At 50.0% G+C, this 27,492-nt stretch overlaps 1 protein-coding gene across 3 annotated transcripts in view; it reads left to right on the top strand.

Annotated features, from left to right (window-relative positions):
• The window catches only part of PREX1 (phosphatidylinositol-3,4,5-trisphosphate dependent Rac exchange factor 1), a 204,038-nt gene that overhangs the window by 120,154 nt on the left and 56,392 nt on the right, over positions 1 to 27,492 (top strand). For all 3 annotated transcript variants that reach the window (XM_034947457.4, XM_034947458.3, XM_055104985.2), the window contains exons 6-11: positions 87 to 248; positions 7,607 to 7,740; positions 15,695 to 15,813; positions 17,379 to 17,528; positions 19,654 to 19,801; positions 27,181 to 27,281. In XM_034947457.4, coding sequence (XP_034803348.1) covers positions 87 to 248; positions 7,607 to 7,740; positions 15,695 to 15,813; positions 17,379 to 17,528; positions 19,654 to 19,801; positions 27,181 to 27,281 — 814 coding nt within the window. The remainder of the gene's footprint in view (positions 1 to 86; positions 249 to 7,606; positions 7,741 to 15,694; positions 15,814 to 17,378; positions 17,529 to 19,653; positions 19,802 to 27,180; positions 27,282 to 27,492) is intronic.

Raw genomic sequence — 27,492 nt, 5'->3', positions numbered from 1 at the left:
TGTCTGTTTTCTTGGGTTCAGCTCTGGCCTGGGTCTCCTCTGGACTGATGTCTTGCTTTCTTCTCCCCACCTCTATTCTACCCCAGGAGCTGGCCAAGAGGACTCCCGGCAAGCACCCAGACCACCCCGCTGTCCAGAGTGCCCTGCAGGCCATGAAGACCGTTTGCTCCAACATCAATGAGACCAAGCGGCAGATGGAGAAGCTGGAAGCCCTGGAGCAGCTGCAGTCCCACATCGAAGGCTGGGAGGTGTGTACAGGACAGGAGGGGGCTTCCTGGGCTGCAGGGGGCCAGGAGGTGCACAGGTGCAGTCATGAACTGAGGCCTGGGCACCTGTCAGTCTGCAATGTATTTTGTTTGGCCTACAGTGTTTGCAAAAGATTGCTTAATTATTTTTCAATTAAATCCAAATACAAATTCGCATTTCAAGTTTCTCTTAAAAACTTGGTGACACTGGGCCCCTATATCTCATGGAAATAGTCACTGGAGCCTCTAGGTTCCTTCAGTCCCCACCACCCCCTGTTATCTCCCCACCCCTTCTCTTTCATGCATTGCCTGGTATGTGGAGGCCTTTGAGCTGTTGATGCCAACGTCAAGGGTAGGGTTTTAGTGTCCACTCCAGGACAGAATTCTGGCTTTGACACTCCTTTGCTGGGTGACTTTAGGCAAATGTCATCACTTCTCTGAACTTCAGTATCCTCATCTGTACCTGGTACATAGTAGGTACTCAATAAATGGTAGCTATTAGTATTACTATCATGATTATTAAGGGATAGGGTTCTTGAGATCATTAGATTTAAGCCCCCTTGCCTTCCTTAGATTATTAGAGGTTTCCTGTGAATCCATAGAAGGAAATGGGAAAATATGAATAAATGAAAAAAATCCATATCAGAGTAAATACAGCTGGAACAGGAGATTAAGAGGGAAGATGAAAGTCTCTTGGGCAGAGATTGTTACGTGAATCATATGCCATAGGCCCTTTGGATTTTCTGGCCTTTGGAGTCACTTGCCATATTTGAGATTTCTAGTTCTTTTCTCTGTGCTGGGGAATCCTAAATGTGAGGCTGTATTGCTGTGAGGTTACGGGTTTGGCTGCAGAGAGGAGAGGGGCTGCATTCAGGGAGGGGTGGATATTGTGGATTGGCCAATCCACTTGCCATGTCCCCTGCGCTGCTTCTGCTGGGCCTTCCTGCCCAGCCGAGGCTGGAGAGTGAAGAGCTCTATTTCCTGGCTTCAGTTTGGGATATGATTTGGGGTCTGGCCAAGATCAGATCCAGCTGCTTGGGATTTGGAAGGTGGAAGTGGGGCGGAGGCCACCCCTTGTGCTATTTTTGCAGCAAAGCACAGCCATGGTTGTGTTTGGCTTTCCGTGGTAACATTAGAAGAGGGCCTGGGCGCCAGCTTCCTGTGCGTCAGATGCATGGCCTAGGCTTTCCTTTTTTATCGTTGGTGGGGTAGCAGCCATGGGATGGCTTTGCAGTTAACAGTTGAGGCAACAACTACTGAATCCTTGATGCCACCTGGGGAGCCTTTTCCTGGAGCCTGAGCTTGGACAGGTGATGTTCTGATTCTCCTTTCCCACCTGGGGCAGGGGCAGTGGCTCCCCTGGTGGGTGAGTTCTGCATTGTGGCTGGTTTCCTGGGGCCCTCGGCCTGGATTCCTGGCTCCTCTAGCCCCTTCAGTGAATAAGTAAAGCCCCTCATTCCTTTTTGCTTAAAAGTACATGGCTTGGTTTCTGTTTCCTGCATCTGAAAGTTGCCTGATCCTCAGGTGCGTCAGTTAGGATGCATCCTCGAAGACTCTCATCTCAGCCTTGTGATGTCAGAGCTCTGATTTGGTCTCTGGTGAGCCTCTTCTTTCCCTCATGCTTCCATGAAGGCGGCAGCTCCAGGCACCATGTGTTCAAAACCGGTGGAGACAGGGGCATGGCCAGGGTAGTTAGTAGGGAGATCTCTTCCCTGCTGGAGGAAAACCTTTTCTAGAAGCCCCATACAGGTGTCCCCTTTCATTGCATTGGCCAGAAATGGGTCACATGGCCACTTTGAACTTCAAGAGCAAATAGAGGTGACTAATTTAAACATCTGTCTATTTGGGTTTTCAGTTTCCTGGAAGCCAAGGTGAAAAGAGCAACATACATAAGTTACCTAATATTGTCAGAAAAGGAAGAAGCAGAGCAGTTCTTCTGGGAGACAGAGAGTTTCCTGGCACTCAGTTGGAAAAGAAATTTCTCACATGGGCCCCAGAGGAGAGGGTATTGAGCAAGCTCCTCAGCAGCTGCAGCAGAAGTGATTTCCAGATGCCTTTTTTCTGGTAAGGGCCTAGGCAAATGGAAACCAAGGGTCTCTAAAACCCTTTATGACCCTAAACATGTACAGTTTGAGAACTCAGTGGCCCTCAGTGGCCAGCGTTTCTGGATGCAATAGGAAATAAAGTGACTTAAAATAAGAATTGCTGGCAGTTATTTAGTACCTGTTACAAGCTTCCAACCCTACAAGGGAGGTGCCGTTATCCCCATTTTACAGATGAGGCAGCTGAGGCACAGGGACTTGGTTTTGAGGCCCAGCCCTGTAACTTATAGACTGCCCTGTCTCGAGTAAGTTTGCCCTGCCTCGAGTAAGTTTGTCCTGCCTGGTGTGCCTTATTTTCTCCTATTTGTTTAATTTTAGTGATAATATCTCTGAAGTTATTTTTTTGGTTTCATTTGGAAGATAAAGTGAGGTGTGGAATATGAATGTCCTTTGAAAAACGTGAAATTGTTTTCCATGAAGTAGAAAGGTTTTTAAAATGCAGTTTGTTCCTCAAGGTGACTTGTGAAAGTAATACGTTCTAGCTAGAAAAAATGACGTCTAATAGTGGAGTTGCTTCCATGCTATCTGTTAGTAGTTACAGTCTCTGAGGACAGCATGCCTTAGGGGGTAGTTCATGTTAATGACGCGATTGCACATCTTTATTTGACATATTCTTTTGATCCTTTCCTATCTTTCTGTGTGACCTCTTGCTGATCTGATCAGATAGCTGTCATCTCTCTCTTGAAAGATGTCTGACAAGGGGCTTGTTTTTGGAGCAAGGGGAGTCTTGTTTTGGCCACTTTCTTGCTGTTTGCTTGAGGTTGCATCATTCATGAATTTGATCTCCCATATGTGTGTTTTTTACCCTCTGATCCTTTGTGAGCCACTGTTTGTCGTGAGACTGGTTTAGATAAAACCAGATAAGTGAATCCACGAATCCATTTTGCTGAGCACAAGGAAATGGCAGTGTGTCACAATACCTTGCAAGTGAGCGAACGAGACAACCCCCTCCGTGGGGAGAGATTCCTTTGCCTCAGTTTCCTCATCTGCGAAGTCAGGATCATGGGAGTACCCCCGTCATGGGTCACTTGAGGATGGGGGAGTTGATGCTTACAGAGTTCTTGGCAGTGCCTGGCTCAGAGAAAACGCCCAATACATGTCAGGAGGAGCCCTGGCAGCAAAGTGGGATCTCTGTATTTATTTATTTTTTTAGATGGAAAAAGTATCCAAGAGCTTTGACTGGAACTTGTGCCCAGTGTGGGCTGCGCCTCCTCAGAGGCACACTCCAGATGCAGCCGCATGGACTTCCGTGTGAAGCTCACAGTGATAAAAAAGGAAATGTGTACTCTTAAGAAGAAAGAAACAGGCCTGGCGCGGTGGCTCACACCTGTAATCCTAGCACTGTGGGAGGCCGAGGCAGGTGGATCACCTGAGGCCAGGAGTTTGAGACCAGCCTGGCCAACACGGTGAAACCCCTTCTCTATTAAACATACAAAAATTAGCCAGGTGTGGTGGAGCATGCCTGTAATCCCAGTTACTCGGGAGACTGCGGCAGGAGAATTGCTTGAACCTGGGAGGTGGTTGCAGTGAGCTGAGATCACACCACTGCACTCCAGCCTGGTCGACAGAGCTAGACTCCATCAAAAAAAAAAAGAGAGGGAGGGAGGAAGGAAGGAAAAGAAGGAAGGAAGGCACTCCATTTTCTGGCTCTGGCTCTGGCTCTGGCAGCCCTGGTTTAAGAGATGATCAACTGCTCACTCGCCCTCACCCACAAGGGGAGAGAAGGAAACAGGAGTGAGGAAACAAAATCAGTACAAAAGCTCTCATATTTTTTTCCTACCCTCCCTGGAGTGCTTTGGGCTCCCAGTGGGACATGGTCTCTCCCCTTGGAGACTCCTGCTCTAGACTATCGATTGCAAAGAAAAATCTTCAGGTTGTCTTCGAAGAGCGGCCTGAGTTAGAGGTGAGCAGGTAGGGGGAGTGGAGGCTGCTTGTCTGGGTTCAAGTTCCACCTCACTGCCTTACCACCTATGTGACCATGAACAAGTCACTTCACCACACTGTGCCTCGTTTTCCTCATCTGTAAAATGAGAATTGTCCTGAGGATTAGCTGAGTTTGTACAAGATATTTAGAACAGTGCGTGGCATGTGGCCGCCCCTACGCATGTATTGGCTTTGAGTGTATAAGGTTTTGTCATCTCCAGCGTGGCTGAGTGTGCATGTCTGGAAGGAAGGAGGTCTCTGGTCCTGACTGGTCCACATGTCTTGGTGCTCAGCCTCTTCCCTTTGCATCCAACCCCTAGCACCACCCTTGACCTAGATTCAAGGATTTCAGGGAGATCAAGAGTGCGGCTGGGCTTCTCAGCAGGGCTGGGGTGGAGGGGGTATCCACCTGTAGTGTGCTCGGCATTTCAGCTGCAGTTTGCCAGGTGGTGCTTGGCCAAGGCTGGAGAGGCAGCTTCCCAGGCTGGCGGACCTCCTCTCCTAGGTCCCCCGAGATGGACTTGGCAGCAGGGTTCTAGGGCTGTGTGACCTTGGGGCTTGGCAGCTGGGCCAGGTACCAGATTCTTCTTCAACTTCCCCTTTGGAGCCTGGAAGAGCTGGTGGGTGGGCATAAGGGAGCCAAGGCAGAAGGAAGGGGAGGCATGTGGGCTCCAGGGACTGCTGAACCGGTGTCTGCCGTGTGCTGCGCATGGGCCATGATGAAGCCCCAGGGAGTTCGCAAGGATGCTGGGGGTCCCAGGGGCTCTTCCTCATGACAGCCCTGAGTCTTGGTGCGGCAGGGTGCTACCTCACTGGAAAGCTGAGATCTGCCTGTGGGCATGCAAGCATCCATGCCCACCTGGCCCCCAGCCAAGCCGAAGGCTGTGATGTGTGATAACGAATGCAGGCTCCTGTCCCGGCTGCACAGCTCTCGACCACAAGGAAGCTGCTTTCCCAGTCTCCAGAGGGGTCTCTGGCACTGTTGAGTGAATAGGTTTGTTGTACCCAACTGGACCACGGACACAGAGCAGACCAGCCCTAACAGCAGCGAGAGAGCCCCTTGTAGGCCGTTAGCAGACAGCCTGGCTTCTCAGCTGCCGGAACCAGTTCTCCTTACTGGGTCTCAGAAAGAATTCAGTCAGCAGGTCCCAGTGGGGTAGGAGCTCCATGTTGGTTCTGGGTGTTGACTGTTTGGGGAAGGAGATTTTGTGAATAATTCTCCCTCTCTCCTCCCCAAGTTCATTTCCAGGCAGGGACAACATCACTTCTTGTTTCTTTGTTCAGTGTAATCTGCTGGTCTGTCACGTGAAACTCCCTTAAAACACTGCTTTTGCATAATATTCCTTGGGCCTAAATGTCCGTGGCACCCTGTTGTCTGTACCTTATTGTATTAATTAAAGTCTGCGGTTGACTGCTGTAAGGAAGCGATGCAGCGGCCTCAGGGAGGTGGCTCATTAGCGTTGCAACGCTGTTCTCATTAGCAGTGCAGAGGCGGACAGTCGGACTGGGGTGGGCAGCTTTGCTCTGCCAGGACCCAGGTTCCCTCCAGCTCCTTGCCCCACCATCTGCTGCAGTGTATCCCACCACCCGCTGCAGTGTATCCCACCATCCCAGCCTGTGGAAAGAGGAAAGGGAGGAAAGCCATTTTCTTTCAAGGATGTGCCCTGGCAGGGAGGCACATTGGTGATGACTTAGTCATGTGACCACACCTGGCACAAGGGGGGCTGGGAGATGTAGTCTGTGGCTGGGCAGCCAAGTACCAGGGAAGACTCCATTCCCCAAAATCACAGAAGAGGGACGTGGATTGAGGGTCAGCGGAGGGGCTGCCTCATTTGGCATTCTGTGCCCACCAAGGTCTCTTTTCTTCTCTCTTTGGACTTTGGGATCTCTCTGCCCTTGCCTGGGTCCTCTTGGCTTCAGGGAGACCTGTGTGATCCCAGGCTCTAAGGATCCCTCCCAGCTAGGACCTTCCCATCCCTGCCCTCAGCCTCTTTATCTTTTTTTTTTTTTTTAGACAGAGTCCTGCTCAGTTGCCCAGGCTGGAGTTCAGTGGCGTTATCTCAGCTCACTGCAACCTTTGCCTCCCGGGTTCAAGCGATTCTCTGCCTCAGCCTCCCGAGTAGCTGGGATTACAGGCACCTGCCATCATGCCTGGCTAATTTTTGTATTTTTGTAGAGATGGGGTTTCACCATGTTGGCCAGGCTGGTCTTGAACTCCTGACCTCAGGTAATCCTCCTGCCTCAGCCTCCCAAAGGATTACAGGCATGAGCCACTGCGCCCGGCCAGCCTCTTTATCTTAATTTTTGTCTTCCAAGGTCTGCTCACTCCTCCCTGATGCCTTTCCCAGCCACGCTGCCCGGAACCTCACTGACATTCAGTGAACTTCATGCACGTCTTTGTCACCCCTTCCCCTGCTGCTCAACATAGGTGACCAGGTTTGGGATCGACATGTACATCTTTAGCTTAGCTAGATGGAATGCCCACAGGATCCTGCCCCCAGTGGTTTGCACATTGCATTTGTTGAGCACCTACTGTGTGCCAGAGAGTGTTGTGGGTGCTGGGCATACGTAGGGCACATAGTTGATTCGGGCCCTGTCCTTACCAAAGGGGCATTTAGGTGGGGGAGATATAGTAACAAGTCAAGACATAAATAAGTAGTGGGGAAGGAATAGGTGAAAAAAAAACCCACAATAAAAACTGAACGAGGCCAGGCGTGGTGGCTCATGTCTGTAATCCCTACACTTTGGGAAGCCGAGGCGGTTGGATCACCTGAGGTCAGGAGTTCAAGACCAGCCTGACCAACGTGGTGAAACCCTGTCTCTTCTAAAAAAATACAAAATTAGCTGGGCATGGTGGCGCATGCCTGTAATCCTAGCTACTCGGGAGGCTGAGGCAGGAAGAATCCCTTGAACCCAAGCGGCGGAGGTTGCAGGGAGCCGAGATCGCGCCATTGCACTCCAGCCTGGGCAACAAGAGTGAAATTCCATTTAAAAAAAAATAAACCCAAAAACCAAAAACTGAACCAAAATATACCCAGATGTTGACTAGGACCTACTATTACCTGTATGAGCTGGGTGAGTCACTCCTCCCTGAGCCCCAAGTCCCTCTCCTGTAAAAGGGACATGCGGTCACATCAGTGTGCCCTCCCCAGGATTTTCGTGCCATGCTCAGCAGATAGAAGCCACTAATCACGTTGTATTGATTTTCTGTCCATTGACAGACTTGCTGGTGGAGTTTTTGGCATGTGGCAGGAGGTGGTAGTAGGTTCTGTCTCTGGGAAAGGAAGGGGATGTTCCTGGGTTGGCTCATTCACTGTGTCCTCATTGCGCTTCCAGGGTTCCAACCTCACAGACATCTGCACTCAGCTCCTCCTGCAAGGGACTTTGTTAAAGATCTCTGCGGGTAACATCCAGGAAAGGGCCTTCTTCCTCTTCGACAACCTTCTCGTCTACTGCAAGCGGAAATCCAGGTGAGTGGCCAGGAGGCTGGGATGGGGTCTGGCCTGCTGCCTTCTCCAGGTGATGCCTTGGGCTTGTCACTTCCCTCTCTGGGCCTCCCTTTCCTGTGAGTTGAGGGGTTTGTTCTACATCAGTGCTGTCTAGTAGGAATACAATGCAAGCCACGTGTTATGTTAAATGTTCTAGTAGCCACATTTAAAAAAGTAAAAAGAAACAGGTAAAATGAATTTAAATAATATATTTTAGTTAACCTAATAGATCCCCAAATATGAGAATATTTTATTCAATTATAATTATACATGTAATTATTATTTTAAAAAATTATTAAAGAGATATTTTGTGTTGTGGGTTTTTTTTTTAACACTAAGTTCTCAAAATCTGGTGTGTATGTTATACTCACAAAACACCTAAATTTGTCCTGGGCACGTTTGGAGTGCTCAGTAGCTACCTGTGGCTCGTGGCTACCATATTGGATAGCACAGGTCTAGATGATTGTGGAAACTGAGAGGTTCTTTGTGACACCCACATCCTGTAATTCTAAGCTCTAAAAGTTGAGGGTTCAAGAGGAGCGAAGCTCTTTCACTATTCAGTTTTTGGAGGGTCAGGATAGTTTCTTCACCTTCTTTGTGTCTTTCACTGGTGCTTCTTGCGCTCTGTAGAGTCTAGGAGTAAGTAGATGGTTGGCTGAGTAGGTAGATGGAGGCAGGTGCATGTGTGATGGGAAGTGTGGTGACGGGTTGTGTGGGCACACGGGATGAGGCGCAGATGGCTGGGGGTTTGGGAGGTGAATGGATGGTAGAAGGAGGCAGGGAGAGAAGGAAGGAATGTGGATGGATGTTGGAATTGACGTGTGTGTGAGTGAATGAGTGTTTGAATGCTTGGAGGTTTAGGAGATGGCTGGATGGAGGAATAGATGGAAAGCTGGGGGCATGTGTGGATGTTCAGGCAGTTAGAGAAATGGATATGAAGACTGGCAGATATGTGTCTAGATGAATGGTAGATTGGGGCCTTCAGGTATGGTGTGTTGAGTGAATGGATAGATGGATGGAAGGCTGGGTGGTTATATAATTGGGAAGGTGGGTTGGTGACGGAGGTTTGGAGATTAGTAGATGGATGGCCAATTGGTTGGCATGTTGATGGATGGGTAAGTGGTTGGTTGATAGTTGCCGAGGTGGTTGGGCTCTGGGAGGGAAAGTGGGACAGTTGGACTACTGAGTGAATGGATGGGTGAATGATTGGAGAGAGGGGAAATTAGGAGATGGATGCGGGGGTTGGATGACTGTAGTAGCTGGTGGGAACTGATGGTTGGATGCATGGGTGGATGGGTGGATTGGCACAGAGAGATTCCTGACCTTAAGTTTTCATGTTCAGCAGGTATAGGATGGTCTCAGCTGACCCCTGCAGCACTTTTCAAATTCTCTTTGGTGTTACTTTGTCTTAGGAACAAAATAGTGATGTTCCAGAGGCTTCTTAACTCCTCTGTCTAGCAAAGACTAGAGCTGAGGCCTGAGGTCCAGGCCTTAGGCCCTACTTTCAGCATTTTCCTGTAACTTGCTTTGTGTCCTAGGCCATGCCACTGACCGTCTCTGAGCCTCAGTTTCCTTGTCTGTCTGTGCTGGCCTCCTAAGGTGTGGTGAGAAACCTTACCACTGGATGAGTAATGGATGCTCCACGCCCATGTGTGGGCTTCCCACTGTCCTCCTCCTCTAGGGCCTCCCTGAGCCTTCGTTTTCTCTTCTGTAAAGTGAGGCGATCAGCCCCTCCTTGTAGTAGTGTTTGGTTAAGAGCTAGGCCCGCCATTGGATCCCTGTTTAACCTCCTTTGTAGCTCTGTGACTTTGCCTCTCTGTGCCTCAGTTTCCTCATCCGTAAAACAGAGTGAATGATCGTATGTACCTCTTAGGACCACGGAAGATCAGATATGTGAGTGTGCCTGGGACATAGTGGGTGCACAGCACAGTAGCTGCCAGCACCATTGTTGTTAACTTGGCTCTGGTGTGGTCGCACAGGTACAGCACCTGGTGCACAGGAGGCTCTGAAACCACAGGCCCTTCCCCATTGCCCTTTCCCCCCTGTTCTGGGCTTGACCCTTCCTGTGAGGGCCTGGACCTCCTGCTTCCGCTATCTCCCAGTGGCTGGCTCAGCATGGCTCTTTCTCATTTGCTCCTTCATTCTCGCCCACTCCTTGAGGTCTGTCTGTCTCATGTCCTGCTGTCCCCTCATGAACGCCCCCTTCTTCTCTTTCCCTGCCTCCTTTCTGGTGTCTCTGGGGCTGTCCTCAGAGTCCTTCTTGGGTAGTTTCAGGGCTGCTGCCAATGTCCACCCTGAGCCCTGCCCCGCCGCTCTGCCCCAAGCAGTCTGGAGCAGGCACTTTTCCCAGAACACTGGGGTTTGGAAAACAGAACGTCCCTTTAGGCCTCTGTGACCTGCTCCCAACTTTTAGATGAGTTTACTCAACCTTTGGCTTCCGGGTGCAGGCTCTGCCTCCTCTGGGGCCGTCTCACCTGTGCAGGGACAGCAGCTGATTCTGATACCGGATTCCAAGTGGGCTCCCTGGGGCCTTCCTTGTGGGCACCCTGAGCTCTTTCAAGGCCATTCCCCACCTCACTTCCACAAGTGAGCTGGGCTGGCTGCAGGGAAAGGGCGCATGTGTCTCTTGAGAGAAGCTGGCAGGCGGCCAGCATTCCTGCCTCTGGATGGAGAGCCAGAGGGCTGAGCTCTGAGAGGCCCAGGAGATTGGGCAATGGTGGGTGGATCTCCCCGCCTGAGTCTGATGTGGGTGCAGGCAATGCCTGGAGTGACTTGGTGACTGCTGACTGTGTTTGTCCTTGCCTGGGTCATGCAGGGCACCACCCATCCAGGACATGGGTCAGGGGAGGTCTCTGACTCACAGTGCTTCTGGGCGAATTCAAAAGCAGAGGCTCCTTGGGTGTCAGAAGTGGAAAACGGGAGGGAGTGTTTTAAAAAACCCACCTCCCATCCTCCAGAAGGGGAAACCAGGACCCAGAAGAGCAAAGTCTCATGCATCTCAACTCCCTGCTTAGCATCTTAGAGGCAGCAGTAGTGTGTCGCCATTAAGAACACAGAGGGCCGGGCGCAGTAGCTCACGCCTGTAATCCCAGCACTTTGGGAGACCAAGGAGGGTGGATCACGAGGTCAGAAGATCGAGGCCATCCTGGCTAACACAGTGAAACCCCCCCATCTCTACTAAAAATATAAAAAAATTAGCCAGGTGTGGTGGCACACGCTTGTAATTCCAGCTACTCGGGAGGCTGAGGCAGGAGAATCACTTGAACCCAGGAGGCGGAGGTTGCAGTGAGCTGAGGTGGCACCACTGCACTCCAGCCTGGGGGACAGAGCGAGACTCTGTCTCAAAAAAGAAAAAAAGAACACAGAGGCTCTGCTTACTATCTGTGCGACCTTGAGCAAATTATGTCAGCTGTTTGCGCCTGTCTTTTCCTACCTGTTATATGGGGATAAAAGTAGTCCTCATTTCATGGGGTTGTTTTTATAGAGTAAAACATGTAAAGGTACACATGTAATGTGGTTAGAATAAGGCCTGGTGCGTGGTCAAGTGGAAGAAATACAAATATATATATCTTTATTCGGGTGTCTCACACGTAGCCCACACTTAAATTGTGTCTAAAGGGGCTCTTGTTTTTTGTCTTAACTTCTGCCCCTTGGATCTTCCTCATTACCAGTAAATGGTACCAAAATTTGTATTAAGTCAAGATTCTCCAGATAGACCCAATAGGGTGTGTGTGTGTGTGTGTGTGTGTGTGTGTGTGTGTAAAGAGATTTATAATAAGCAGTTTACTCGTGATTATGGAGGCTGACAAGTCCCAAGATCTGTCGTCTGCAAGCTGAAGACAAGCCAATAGTGTCGTTCTGATCCTAGGATTGGCAGGCTCAGGAAGAGCTGATATCTGCTTGAGTCTGGAGGCAGGAGAAGAAATTTGCCCAGGAGCCGAAGCCAGAATCTTCTTGATTTTGAGCTATCATTATCCCCATACCAACTACATCAGCAAGTCCTTTCCATCCTGTCATCAAACTTTGCCCAGAACCTCAGTGCAATTCCAATAAATATTCTAGGAGGGGGTTTGTGTACGTGTGTACGTGTGTATGTATGTATGTATGTATGTATGTGTGTGTGAGTAAATGATCAGCTGACTGTAAAATTTACAAGAAAATCCAGAGATAGAAATAGCTAAGACAATTATGAAGAAGGTCAAGCTAGGGGAGCGTTATTACTGGATTCCAAGTCCTGCTGTAAGGTCATAGTAATTAAGACAGTGTGGTATTGGTATGAAAACAGACACGTAGAGTAATGGAATCGAATAGTGAGTTTAGGAGTAGACCCACATGTAAGCAGTCATTTGAATTTCAACAAAAACACCAATGCAGTACAATAAATGGTGCTTGGTCAGTTTGATATCCAGTGGGGGAAAAAGTGATTCTTGACCCTTATCTCATACCAAACACAAAAATCAACTTCAGCTGGATTATAGATTTAAATGTAAACGGTAGAACAATAACACTTCTACAAGAAAGCATGGGAGAATATCTTCATGATCTAGGAGTAAGCAAATATCTTAAACAGGACAAAGAGTATAGTTATAAAGGAGAACTAAATTCATTACACTCTACTATAATTAAGAATTTCATTAAAAAATACTGTAAGGAGAGTGAAAAGACAAGCCACAGACTGTGAAAAGGTCTTTACAGTTTGTATAATGGCCAGAGTATTCACATCCAGAATATATGAAGAGGCCCTTCTGTAGCCAGACTTGGCCCTGTGCCTATTTTTGTCAATAAAGTTTTATTGGAACACGGCTATGCCCATTTGTTTGTATACAGTCTTAGCTGCTTTGATGCCATAAGGGCAGAGTTGAATAGTTTGTAACAGAGACCGTATGGCCTACAAAACTGAAAATGTGTACTATTTGGCCCTTTTCAGAAAAAAAATTGCCAACCTCTGCTATAAGTAATTAAGAAAAAGACAGGCAGTTCAACAAAAAATGACAAGGGACAGTCATTTCACAAAAGAAGGCACCAGATCGCCAATAAACATACAGTGGTTGAGGTTATTTACTCATCAGGGAACTACAAATTAAATATTAATGAGCTCCTACTGTATACATACCATAATGGCCAAAATGAGACATAAAATACCAGTTATAGAGGATGTGGGACAACTGGAATGTTCCTACACTGTTGGGCATGGGAAAATCAGTACAACTATTTTGGAAAACAGCTTGGCAGTATCTCCTAAAGCTAATCATTCACATTCCTTATCACTCAGTAATTCAGCTCCTCAGGTATCTAACCCAAAGAAATGCACACACATGTTCTTTGTCAGGCACGTGCAGGAATGTCACAGCAGCACCACACTGGAAAGAAGCCAGATGTCTGGCCATGTCACTATACCCAGCAGCACAGGTAACTCACAGCCATGAGGTTGGGTGAAGGAAGCTGGACACAAAAGTACACACTTGTGATTCCATTTGTGTAAAGTTCAAAAACAGGCAAAGCAAATCTATGGGGTTAGACTCAGGACAGTGGTTACCCTTGTCAGGGGAAGAGGGCAGTGATGGGAAAGGGGCATAAGGGGGTGCCTGTGGGGAGCTAAACATGTTGATACAGGTGTGTTCACTTGCAAAAGTTAATTGAGCCATATTAATGCTTCTTTGGGCATTTTTTTTCTGTGTGGATTTTATACTTTAATACAAAGTTTACAAAAATATGTATATGCACATATGTTATGTATATGTTTATATGTGTGTGTATACACACAAACACACACATACACACCCTCATCCTTTCTCATCTTGTTGATTGCAGTGGTCTCCTCTCTGGTTCTAGTCCCTTCTCCACCAGCAGACACAGGGAGTCTCTTGAAACCGAAGTCCATCCCATTCTGCCTGTGCTCCAACCCTCCGTGGCTCCCATCTCACACACAGCAGAAGCCCACATCTTCACCACTTACCACTTAATTTTCAGAGAGATAAGTCTCTTCCACGTTCCCGAATCCTCAGCTTATCTCCTATTTCATTTACCCACTTACAGTAACAAGTACACATCAGCCAAGTCGGTGTGGGAACAAACCCACTGGCTCTTGGTGAGCATACAGCCCACCTGCTGGAGCAGAGGCCTGTGCACACCACCAAGTGGCCTTTGAGCTCTGGGAATTCATTTTCTGCCGTATCTTCACCAGAGCATTTAGTACCTCTGACCTGATGTATGGTTTACCTTGCTTAGGGACTGTCTCTGTGCCCTGCCTCCAACCCCATATTAGAAGTTGAGTTCCCAGAGACGTTTTGTTCAGCAGTGCAACCCCAGTACCTAAAACAGTGCCTGGCACATAATAGGCGTTCTCCACATGCTTCTTGGATCCACAGATGAGTGACTTCCCGTGGCTCCTGACTTGGTATCCTCCTCATAGGAAGCTCTGGCCAGATGTTTGCTGAGTGACTGTTTTAGTCCCTTCAGGCTGCTATAACAAAATACCAGAAACTGGGGGTTTTAAACAACAGAAATTTGGGCTGGGCATAGTGGCTCATACCTGTAATCCCAAGACTTTGGGAGGCGGAGGGGGGGGGGTGGATAACTTGAGGTCAGGAGTTCGAGACCAGCCTGGCCAACATGGTGAAACCCTGTCTCTACTAAAAATACAAAAATTACCCGGCCATGGTGGCACATGCGTGTAGTCCCAGCTACTTGAGAGGCTGAGGCAGGAGAATCGCTTGAACCTGGGAGGCGGAGGTTGCAGTGGGATGAGATTGTGCCACTGTACTCCAGCCTGGGTGACAGAATGAGACTCTATCTCAAAAAAATAAATAAATAAAATAAGGCCGGCACGGTGGCTCACACCTGTAATCTCAGCACTTTGGGAGGCCAAGGCAGGCAGATCATGAGGTCAGGAGATTGAGACCATCCCGGCTAACACAGTGAAACCCTGTCTCTACTAAAAATATAAAAAAATTAGCTGGGCATGGTGAGACATGCCTGTAGTCCCAGCTACTCGGGAGGCTGAGGCAGGAGAATCGCTCGTAACCCAGCAGACGGAAGTTGCAGTGAGCTGAGATCATGCCACTGCACTCCAGCCTGGGCGACAGAGCGAGACTCCATCTCAAAAAAATAAAATAAATTAATAAAATAAAATAAGTAAACAACAGAAATGTATTTTGTACAGTTCTGGAGGCTGTGGACTCCAAGATGAAAGGTGCTGGTAGACTCGGTGCTGGCGAGGGCCTGCTTTCTGCTTCATAGATGGTGCCTTCTTGCTGTGTCCTCCCGTGGTGGAAGAGGCGAGCCAGCTCTCTGGGGCCTCTTTTATAAGGGCCTAATCTCATTCATGAGGTCCTTTTCCCCCTGACTTCTTCATCTCTCAAAGGCCCTACCTCCTAATACCATTACCTTGGGGGTGAGGATATAACATGAATTTTGGAGGGACACCAACATTTAGGCTATAGGAGTGGGTGAATGATAGAATTCACTCGAGTGAATGATTGAACCCTGGGAAGGTGGATGATGGATGGATGGATGGATGGATGGATGGATGGATGGATGGACTGCCCAATTCCAAGCCCTCCTTCCATTCTGGTCGTATTTCAGGAAGTTCCTGTCTTTGAGAAACTTAATAGGTCTTTCCCCATTTTCTAGCCAAGAAGAATGGGTTTCTGTTACCTCCTGTTGGTCTCCCACGTCTCCTTTTAGCTGAAAAGTAGCTTTGTGGGGTCAGCAAGGCTATTAGCCTGTTTTCCAGATGAGAAAGCTGTGGCTGGAAGAGAAGTGACTTGTTCAAGTTACCCCAGCACCAGCCAAACACTCCTGCTCCTGACCCCTACCTGGGGCTCCTCTCTGTCCCCTGGATGCCCCTCAGTGTTGTGTTCCCCTTTGCGCTGTTGAAAACAGTTGCATCTGGGAGGTGACGTGCAGGGGACACTGACTTCTCACTGTCTACCAGGGTCACCGGGAGCAAGAAGTCCACCAAGAGGACCAAATCCATCAACGGCTCCCTCTACATCTTCAGGGGTCGAATCAACACTGAAGTCATGGAGGTGGAGAACGTGGAAGATGGGACAGGTAGCCCCTCCCCCAGCCTTGCCTGAGCCCTGCCTGCTCCCTGGCACTCTCTCTGTTTCATTTAAATATATTTTTTTCTTTTATCATGAGATGTAATCTACCTACAGAAAAGTGCCCAGAGCATAGATGCATGAAACGAACATCTGGGTGGTTAGCATTCAAGTTAAGAAATAAAACACTGCACCCCAAATCCCTCCTCCTTGCAATGCCTTCTTCCCCCCTAGAAGTAACCACTGTCTGAATTTTGTGATGATCATTTTCTTGCTTTTTAAAGACATTTTTACCTCCTAAGCATTTATGACTAAACATTTTAATTAAAATTTCTATTTTTGAACCTTATGTAAGTGGTTACATGATTACATATGTTTAAGTGGCTTTACATATATGTGATTATATATGTGTATGTATATACAGCCCACCTGGTCATTTAATGGTCATGACCATTTTACTTAAATGGTCATAAAATATGGTCGGCTGGGTGTGGTGGCTCATGCCTGTAATCCTAGCACTTTGAGAGGTTGAGATGGGCAGACCGCTTGAGCCCAGGAATTTGAGACCAGCCTGGGCAACATGGAGAAAACCTGTCTCTACAAAAAATACAAAAACTAGCTGGACATGGTGGCGTGCAACTGTGGTCCCAGCTACTGTGGAGGCTGAGGTGGGAGGATCATCTTAGCCCAGGAGGTCGATGCTGCAGTGAGCCATGATTTCACCAGTGCACTCCAGCCTGGGTGACAGAGCGACACCTAGTCTCCCCGCCCAGAAAATATGGTCTACACTTTTTTTTTAACAAACTGCTTTCACTCAACACCACGTTAGTGGGGTTCATCCAAGTCTCTGCATGTAGCTGTTTGCAGCCTGTTGGTTTCCATTGCTGCAGAGTGTTCCGTCACGTGAACATTTCACACTTCATCCATTCTTTGGGTGATGGATGTTTGGCCTGTTGCCAGCACTCACAGTCATGCAGTCACTGATGGCTCATGTGAGCATCTCCTAGTATGTGTGCTTTTGAGCTTGTCCAGAGCAGGGGTTCTTGCGTGGTTTTGAGCCACAGTCCCCTTTGGCAGTCTCATGAAGCCCGTGGAGCCCTCCTCAGATTCAGGCTTTCGCTTCCCTAGATCATGCCAATCTGTTTGAGAGGTTTTCCAGATCCCATCCCAGCCAGCATTGGGTAAGGGTCCCACGTTTGACTTGGCTTCTCAGGCTGGCACTAAGGTTTTAAGTAACTCCAGTGCCCGAGTGAGATGGGAGGAGCCCAGGAAGCATTTTGGGGCTCCAAGCAAGTGTCTCCCCATGAGTCACTGCTGTGTTTGTGCCTAGATGCAAGGTCTTAAAATGAAGTTCCCTGTCATTGAGTGGTTGAGAGGGGTCTTTGTTTGCAGAAGGTCTTCCTTGCCTACTGGAAAAGGATAAGAAGTGAGCGTTTGAAGGGCTGGAAGTCCAGCTCCCCATCCTGATCCAGGCGAGGGCCCTGCCTATGCTGGGGCGGAAGGGCTTGGTAATGGGGAGTGTTGAAGGTCACGCGGCTGAGTCTCTGCTGCACCTTTGCCTCCTGCCCCCACCAGCGGATTACCATAGCAATGGCTATACCGTCACCAACGGCTGGAAGATCCACAACACGGCCAAGAATAAGTGGTTTGTCTGCATGGCCAAGACGGCAGAGGAGAAGCAGAAGTGGCTGGATGCCATCATCCGCGAGCGGGAGCAGCGCGAGAGTGAGCAGCAGCTTTGGGGTGCTCGCCTGGGATCCCTGAGCTATGCGTGGCTTCTTCTGAGTGGGGGCTGTGTCTAGGGAAGGGGCATAGGGTCCTTTTCAGGAGGATCAGAACTGTAAGAAGCAGGTATTTGAAGGGACAGGGAGCTCTGGGACTATTCCAACTTGGTGGTACCTCAGAGATTGCCCACTAGACAAATGGGGAAACTGAGGCCCAAAAGAAGGGTCTTGCCCGAAGGTCTTCACCCTTAAGCATTAGGACTCAAGATGCTCCCCTTTCCTGCGCATAGCCCTATGCCCTCCGCCTGAGGTTTTCTTTGATATTCACTGAATCTAATTCTGGGAGGAGGGTCCATTGGAGCTGCCCATTAACCTCAGTCAGGAGTCCCTCTGGGCACAGGCACCCCCGAAGCAGTTCACATGAGGAAGTGCGGGGGCTGGATATAATTGGAGGGTGGGCTTGGGGGTGGGCGTGCAACAACTGTGTGGAGGCACCGGGCTGTTTTGTGCAGAGACCACCAGGCTGGCAAAAGGAGGCTTTGGTGTGTTTTGGGGCAGGTTACTCCAGCTTTCCGGACCTCAGTGATCTCATCTGATAAATGGGGATCCAAGTTCCTGCTGTAGAGGGTTGTAATGCTACAGGAGGTCTCAGATTTGAGCACATTTCAAAATCTGACATATAACCCTGAAAACCCTCCCCACCTCCCAGTTTTACTGAGGAGGAAACTGGGCCTCAGTTTTCTCCAAATGTGTATCCTGCTTACTTGAAATTGCCACTTGGAGGTGTCGTAGATGCTCACACTTGCTGTGTCTAAATCATAGCTCTTCATTTCCCCCGGCCTTCTGCCCCAAACCTGCTCTTCCCCTCGACTGCTACATACCAGTCAGTGGCTCCTCCCTTCGTCCCACAGCTCAAACTCTTCGTATCGCCCCTGGTCTCCCCTGCAACACCTGCTCCCTAAATTCAATAGATCAACAAGTCCCTTTAACTCTGCCTTTCACATATATGTCACACCCATCCGCTTCTCCTCTCTTCTCCCTACTTCCACCCAAGACAAGCCACCATCCTCTCTCAGGAATATGGGCCCAGTGGGGCCAAATCCATGGATTATTTGTCTAGAGGAACTAGACATCTGGATTTTTAGGTGGCATTTTCTGATCCTAAACGTTGCACCAACATTTATTAAAATAATATTAGGCCCGATAAACCACTGAACTGGGGGCCTGGTTAGGCAGTGTTGTGACCTCTGAAATTGGTCGGGGCTGAGTATGTGGTCAGGACTGGGATGGGGTTCAGGGATGTGGCCTAGGTGAGGCCGATCAGTATCTTTGTGGTCTTTGTTGGGCACATGGGATCACGGGTGGGGGTGTGGCCCAAGTGGGTCTTTGTTGTTAGAATTGGGTGTTGTCCACATCCTGACCTCAGGGCTGGGGTGGTCACGAGCACGAATCTGGAACCAACTTCCTGGGTCTAAATTCTGGTTTCACCACTTCCAATTGGGCAACCTTGGGCAGAGAACTGAACTTCTCTGGACCTCAGTTTCTTTATCTGTAAAACGGGGATAATTATGGCACCTTATTATTGCGGGTTTCTCACGCGGCGTACTGGCATATAGTAGGTGCTATAAAAGCATTTGCTGTTGTCAAAATTAGATGGGGGTCAAAACAGAAAAATGTGGGCAGAGATTAGGGTCAGGTCCTATGAGTGTTGGCTGGAAGAACGACCAGACTTTTATCACTGGGCTGAAATGGAGATACTGACAAGTTTTCTGATAACCTGTGAATCTAGAAACCCACCCTCAGGTTGGGGAGGCAGCATAGGAAAGTGATGAAGAACATAGCACTAGAGCTTGATTCCTGGGTTGAAGGCATGACCCAGGACTTAACCTCTCTGGGTCTCAACTTTGCCATCTGTAAAATGGTTGTTTTGAGGTGTCATTGGCAGGTGCCTAGGGCAGCGACAGTCAGTGCCCTCTAGCTGCTGCTGGCATGGTGGTGGTGGAGGGCAGGTGGTGGGGCAGGTGGCAGGCCAGCTTTCAGGAGCTGTGGGCCTGCCCCTTGTCTCCCCCCACCCCCCCTGCCCTGGGCCTGGTGCTCTCTCCAGTGCTGACCGTGCCCCTGTGTAGGCCTGAAGCTGGGCATGGAGCGTGATGCCTACGTCATGATTGCGGAGAAGGGGGAGAAGCTGTACCACATGATGATGAACAAGAAGGTGAACCTCATCAAGGACCGCCGGAGAAAGCTGAGCACTGTCCCCAAGTGCTTTCTTGGCAAGTGAGTAGCCTCACTCCGAACTCCCTGGGTCCCTGGGCTCTCAGCTGGAGGTGGGGCAGATCATCCCCATTCACCCATGCAGCCTGGCCCTACCCAGGAGCCATCCTGGGCAGAGCAACAAAAGGACCTGAATCCTTATGGAGCAGCCCTCAGAGATCAAGAAGGCTAGTGGGGTCCCTAAATCAGGTCTTTCAACCTACTACCAGACATAATTTTCCATTGTGACCTGGTACACCCATTCATGTAATATATGATTGAAGCTGAGGTTTCACAGAGCTCACTGTGCTTGATCCCACTCTGAAAATATCTGTTTCTATTCTCTTCTGTTCTTTCTATTCTATTCAAGTTGCTTCTTCATTCATTTCAAAATTAATGCTGGCAAGACCCATGACATTGTTTCACAAAGCACTAACGGTTTGAAAAATGCTGCTGTAGCACTTGGGAAAAGAGAAGCCACTCTAGGCATTTCAAGCAGAGAGGTATTGAACACAGGTAATTGATTACAAAGGTGTTTTAAGGGCTGGAAGAGTAAAGGTAGGCCCTCCACCCCCACCCCATTTTTTTTTTTGGCTGGGGCTGCCATAACAAAGTGCACAAAACTGGTGTGGCTTAAACAACAGAAATGTATTGCTTCACAGTTCTGGAGGCTGGCAGTCCTAGGTCAGGGTGTTGGCAGGGAGAGTATCTGGTGAGGCGTCTCTTCCTGAGTTACATGTGAGGGGCGAGGGAAGCTTCTATAAACTTCTCAGTGCTCAGAGCCTCCACTTTCTCTGTTTGGGAAATACAGCCCCATTTTATAACTGGAGTTCAAAGGGGTCAGAACACAGGTGTGACAGGCTGGCTCTTACACGCAGGTCACCTGAGGGAGAGGGCTGGGGCATGGGAGAGGCAGAAGAAATCCAGTCCTTGTAAAATGGTCAGGCTGTTTTAAGGCCCTACAATGTGCTAGACACTCTGGAGAGGACAGTGCCAAGGGCTTGCAACCTCATGAAGCTTGTGGTGCAGCTGGGGAGAGAGGTTTGCCGGCAATGTGGGAACTTTATTTAGAATGTAAGGACTTAAACTCCCCCCAACTTCCCTAAAGCCTTTGCAGAGGCCTAGGGTAAAAGCTGCCACTTTATCACAGTGCTGTGGACCAGGTGAGAGGTTGCGTGGGCCAGGCTTGAGCCAGGATGGTCATTGTGGAGACAGGGAGCAGTGGCTGTGTTCTGGATAACTTGAAAGGCAACAGCATTTGCTGATGGGGTGGGAAAGTAAAGGGAGTTCAGGACTGCAAGGCGCTGGAAAGCTGGAGTTGCTCCTTTGAGAAGGAGAAGATGATGGCGGGAGGAGCAGGCTGCAGGGGGCCGTGGGAAGCCCACGAGTGCAGTTGTGGACGGGTTACGTCAGGCTGGTAGACACCCAGATGGAGATGTGGGCTTGTTGGTTGGTTGCAAAATCTTGACTTGGGGAGAAAGGTCTGCATTGGGGACCTACACATGGGAGATGGTGTTAAATGGTCTTTAAAGCCATGAGACGGCCTGAACTGTGCAGGGAAACCTGAAGGGACAGAAGAGGCAGGCCTGGGCCCTGGGGCCCGACCGATGATGGCATTGGAAGGAGGAGGGGGCAGAGACCTCTGAGTGGAGCTGCTGGTGAGAAGGTGGCACTCCTCCAGAAGCCAACGGGAGGAAGAGGCGGGGAGGCAGGAGCAGGTCCCTGGGAAGGAGCAGGAGCCCGGTGGAGGCTGAAATGCTGATAGACATTCAGGGTGCAGTATGGATGTTGGGCAGGCCACGGAGGCTTAGTGTGGACTTGGGGACAGCTGGCAATCATGGCCTGAGGCTTGTGGTGGAGGGGCAGCAAGTAGAAGGGTTCAAACCTGCAGGGCGCCGTGGACTCTATTGCCCTGTTGCCCTCAAGGGCCTTGGTGCCCTATTTTCCTCAAGGATTGGGAACTCCAGCTCTGAGCTTCCATGGAGAGGAGAGTTTGGGCCTTGGAGTCCTGCTGGCTGGGGCAGGTGGGGCGGGGCAGCCTGGCTGGCCTTTTCAGCCAACTCCTAATCCCACAGGAAAGGAGGTTTTTCTCTCAGGAGGGGCCTGCTTCCGGGCCCCCTGGGGCCAGAGAACCTTCCCATCTCCTGCCAAACTGCTCAGTCCGGACCGATGAGGCAGCCTGTCTGTGATCAGAACTTCGAGGAGTTCTGCCTCCTCAGGAAGGATTAGAGAGATTTCTTTTACTGCCCATTTGAAATGGGGCCAAGATAGCAGCTTGTTTTGTAACTGCAGGTCCGAAAGGGCCAGCCTTTCTGCAGGAGATTATTCTGATAAACGCTTCTCCCTGCACGGCTTTGCTCTGCACACAGCTGTAGGGTGTGTGATCCTGCTACCCCCGCCAGGGTCCCGCTACTGAATCTTCTTGTCCAAGATGCGTCCCTGGTCCTTCAGGGTAGAAAGACTTGGTAGCCTCCGAGATATTGATCAAGCCCTTTGCTGCATGCGCTGGCATTCAGCCATGTCTTTTAATCCCCACACAACACCGTGAAACAGTCACTGTCACTATCCCCATTTTAAAAGTGAGGAAACCGAGGCACAGAGAGGGGAAGGGTTCTGTACAAGATCACAAAGTGCACTGGTGCTGTCTCCCACTGTACTTTGCCTGTCTATTCATTTTTATTTCTACTCAGCACATTTTATTTTTCCCTAGCAGTTTCTCTCTCTACATCTGTCTCCACTGTTAGGGAACTGCATGAATATAAAAAGTGTCCGATTTATCTTTTGGTTTTTAGAGACAGGGTGTCGCTCTGTTGCCCAGGCTGGAGTACAGTGGTGTGATCATAACTCACTGTAGCCTCAAACTCCTGGGCTCAAGCGATCTTCCTGCCTCCTGAGTAGCTGAGACTACAGGTGTGTGCCACTGTGCTAGGCTTCTATAGCTAATTTTTATTTTTTTTTGTACAGATGGGGGTCTTGCAAATGCTCTCGCCTTGGCTTCCCGATGTGCTGGGATTACAGACGTGAGCCACTGCACCCGGCCTGATTTGTCTTTATCACCCTCAAGGGTTGGCTTTGAGTTAGATTTGGACTCAAGTCTTGGTTCCCTCACTTTCTAGCTGTGTGACATTGGGGAAGTTTCTTAACCTCTCTGAACCTCAGTGAATGATCAGTTAAAGGGAGATAATAAAATGTGCCTCTGAGGACTGTCGGAGGATACAGTGAGAGAACACACGTGACGTGTGCAGCACAGTGTTGGTGAGACTCGTGGGAATCATACTGGCTGTGCATGATGAGTGTATGAAGGAGGGGCCTCTTTCTGCCCTACTCAGAGAAAAATCTCTTAGATGCCGCATTTAAAAAGCAAGGAATAAAATCTGTGTATTAATGTGGAGGGTGTCCTGGGAGGAGCATGGCCTGTGCCCTCTGGCATCGTCAGATTAGTAGGGGAGACAAAACAGATTCACTCATTCATTCACCCACTCAGTGTTACCGAGTCCCTGCTATGTGCCAGTCGGGAATAGGACAGATGAAGTCCCTGCCCTCATAGAGGTAAGCATCCAGTGGGGGAAATCAGACAACAGAAGAGGAGACAGATAGAAAGAAGGGAATTTCAGCAACTTGATGAATGCGCTAAGGAAATACTTAGCGTGAAGTCAGGACAAGAGGAAATGGGGCTGGTTCAGCAGAGTGGGCAGTCAGGACCTCTCAGGGGAAGTGACATTTAACCACGATCTGAAAGACAAGCAAGAGCCAGCCATGAGAGGGTGTGGGGAACAGCATTCCTGGCTTAGGAAGCAGTAGGCGCGAAAGCCCTGAGTCCGCAGTGAGCTTTGAGTGATGGTGGAACAGCAGGAGGCCATTGTGGCTGGAGCGGTGAGTGGTCGGAGGGGCAGGAGATGTGGCCTCAGCAGTTAAAGTGGGTCACCTCAGGCAGGGCCTTGGCAAGCAGCTCACATTTCCGTCTTGGTGCTGTGGGAAGCCACTGGAGGAGTCTCGGTAGTGGAGTGAGATGAGGATCCAGATCGAGGGCACTGGTGGAGCTGTCAGAGCTCAGGGTTACCAGGTATGACGCGGCGTGTCTGGCAGGGGCCGTCAGGAAAAGCTTCCTGGAAGAAGGCCTTGGGTTTCACCCTTGGCAGAGATTAGATGCCGTTCAGTTATGGACGTCTGCCAGAGGGAAAGCTCCAAGGTGGAAGGGGCCTTGGTGTCTTGGCCACCTGTACACACAGGTGCAGGGTGTTAGTGTGCACGAGAGGGTCGGTAAGGATTTGTCCAACATTGTCATCTCCAGGAGGCATCCCTGAGCCGTGGAGTCACAGGGATGGGTATTCCACTGGGTACCCCCCAGTCCCTACCCTCTTGGAGCCCACGGCCCATGGAGGAATCAGGCAAGAAAAAGGGATTCTTGTGTTGGGTCGTAAGTGGTACCTTGGGCCTGAGCTCAGGCGGCTTTCTTAGGAAGACTGCAGAGTGTATTCCTTGTGCCCCTGGCTGTGGCCCATAGTAGGCTAAGTAGATGTTTAGTGGGTGAATGATTCTAGGAGGTGGGAAGGAAGGAGGGATGAAAGCTGACACATCCTAACTCTCAGCTCACCATGCCATCCCTGACTCTCAGACTGCCCATCAAGCTAGATTGCCTTCTTGTATCTCCAGCTTTCCTCACACTGTCCTGAGCTGTGTCTTTCTGGGAGCTTGGACCTAGCTGCCCTTGGCATGCCAGCGCCCCTCCCCACTGGCAGATTGCTGGTTTCCTGACCTTACCTCTCAGGGCCTCTGTGTGCGCTGATCCCCCTGCCCAGAACACTCTCCCCTGTACCCCAGAGGTGGCTAGCAGTGCCCCACTGACCTGATAGAGTTAGCAGACATGTTTTCCTCGGCCCACGTAGTGCTTTCAGAAAATGTTGGACTCCATATGAACATTTAATGATGGGGAGATTTCACAGGAAATGCTGGATTTCCTCACTCTCCTGAGAAGCTGTTAGATGCGTTCGTCTTCTAACATAATGGGCCATGATGGGCTACACTGAAGAGTGGCTGCCAGCTTTAGACACGGCAGGCCCCGGCTGGTTCTGCACAGTCTCCTCCTGGCCTGTTTTGCCTATTTAAAAGTTTGAGACCCCTGCACTAGAGATGAATTTTATTGGGTTTTTGCATACTGCATCCCAGCTCAGGATTTCATATGACGAGAAATTTTGCCTGCTAAATCCAGAAGGTGACTGAGTGAGCCACTTCCCAGGTGGGCCCTGATGAGGCCCAGAGAGGCACAGGGACCCGCCCAGCTTTGCCCAGCAAGCTGTGAACCCTCCTTGATCCACCAGAAGATGGCAAGACCCAGTTTGGGCAGAAATATAGGGCAGAGTTGCTGTCCTCTGGGCCGTCTTCGTCTGCCCCAGCAGCTGCTGTGGGATACTTCCTGTCCCCTAACCCTGGCCACAGAGTTGCTGATCAGTGCCAGAGGCGGCCCCCAATTAGACAGCTGGTGGGCTTCCGAGAGTGGGCACTCAAACATCTGTTCCCCTCCTTCAGCTGCTGGCAACATTCTCCCTGTCCCTGAGTTCCAAGACTTTGAGAATGGAACTGGGGGTGGACAGGACCCAGAACAATCCCTTCCCCACCTGGGGCGCCTGTCCCACAAAGCAGATGCATTTCTTCTGCACCCCACTCTGCCTCCAGCCAGGGCATTCTGAATGCTCCAGCACGCACTGCTACCTACACACCAGGCAGGTCTTTGCTCTGCCAAACACTAGGAAGCTAAAAATAGCCCTGCCCCCCTCTGGCCCTGTAATTGGAGGCGGGACAGCTGGTTTCGATAAGCAGGGTGCTCAGGCTCTGGCCAGCTGCCACCTGCTTTCATTGAACACAGATTGCCTCGGCGGAAACAGCCCCATTCCAGGCTCTCCCTTTTCCTGCTGAGTTTGAGTGGGTTGAGCTCTGGGCTGAGCCTGAGAAGCACCCGCAAGAACTAGGACCTGGGGCCCCGGCTGAGCCTCTCACCACCGGGCAGTCACGTGGGAGTTGGAAAAGCTGCCTGTCTTCCTCTGGCCTAGGAGCACTTCTGTCTCCCCGAGACCTTCCTGCCGACCTCAGAACATTCCTTTCTGTCGGATGGTTCATTACTTCATTTGTTCCATAAATGATCATTGAGCCCCGCTCTGCATCAGGCCCTCTGGTAGGTGCTGGGATAGTGCCATGAATAAGATAGAGAAAACACCCTGTTCACGTCATTACATTCTGGTTGGGGGAGATGGCCAATAAATACGTAAAATAAATCTGTAAACAAGACCACTTCAGACAGTGAAAAGAGCAAAAAAGGAAGCAACACAGAGATGTGATGGATTGGATAGGGGTCGGGGACCATTTTAAATGAGGTAGTCAGGGAAGGCTTCTCTGAGGAGATGACGTTTGTGCTGAGACCTGAAGGATGAGAAGGAACAGTTGCATGAAGAGCTGAGGAAGGGCATTCCAGGCAGAAGGAACAGCAAGTGCAGCAGCCCCGAGGCAGGGAGGAGTCTGGTATTTTTTAACAAGGGAAAGATGGTAGGTGTGGCTAAGGCATAACTAGTGAGAGGTATTGGGGGTGAGATCAGTCAGGGTGGGAGTGGGTCATGCTGGGCCTTGTTTATGTCCGTGTGGGAAGAGTTGGGATTTTTTTTGTGAGTAATAAGCCTGTGGGAGGGTTTTGAATATGGAAATGACATGGTTTCATCACTGTTAGCTTGCCTGACTCCCCACCATCATCTTTCTGGCCCCCTATTATTTCTTCCTGCATGTTTGTCCATTCCTTCTGTTCATCTGTCCAGCCACCACTCCATCTAGCCATCTGTGATCCATCCCTGACCCATCCACCCATCTACTCACTCTCTTCTTCATCCACCCCATATTAAGTCATCTGTCTGTTCATTCATCCACTTACCCACTTACCTACCTGCCCATGTGCTGCTGGCTGTCTGTCTGGCCGGACATCCATCCATCCATCCATCCATCTATGTAGTCGCTCATCCACCAACCTGCCTGCCCAGCTTCCTTCCCTCCTTCCCTCCCTCCCTCCCTCTCTCCCTCTCTCCCTCTCTCCCTCTCTCCCTCTCTCCCTCTCTCCCTCTCTCCCTCTCTCCCTCTCTCCCTCTCTCCCTCTCTCCCTTCCTTCCTTCCTTCCATCCATCCATGCATCCATCCAGTGAGCCTGAGGCAGACCTGGAATCTGGTCACACTCTCCTCTCTGCTATTGGTAATAAGCATGAAGCCTCAGTACAACCCCAAGGGCTATAGACTACTACACTCGGCTTCCCTGTGGGAAGTTCTAGCTGTTATTCCCAGGGGTGGATGTGGCCAGGCCAGCTTAGTGCTGGTCCCTGTGGTCCCAGCATTGGGGAAATCCTCTCAACCACATATTGTGTTCCTGGCAGTGAGTTCGTTGCCTGGCTCCTAGAAATTGGTGAAATCAGCAAGACGGAAGAAGGAGTCAACTTGGGCCAAGCCCTGTTGGAGAATGGCATCATCCACCATGGTGAGTGGAGGGCTGGGCCCAGCTGGGCCAAGGGGTGGGAACAGGTCAGACCCCAACTGTGCCATGCTTCCACTAGCTCAGGCAGCTCCTATCCTTTCATGCAGCCGCCGTGTTTTCTGGGCACAGTGTGGCCCGCAGGAACATGGATGCCCTTGTAAAACTGCCTCTTAGGCACCAGCAAATCAGGGATACCTCAAAAACCTGGGGGCAG

This window comes from Pan paniscus, chromosome 21, assembly GCF_029289425.2.
Source record: "Pan paniscus chromosome 21, NHGRI_mPanPan1-v2.0_pri, whole genome shotgun sequence".
Classification (NCBI taxonomy): Eukaryota; Metazoa; Chordata; class Mammalia; order Primates; family Hominidae; genus Pan; species Pan paniscus.
This window is presented reverse-complemented; position numbering and strand designations above follow the sequence as displayed.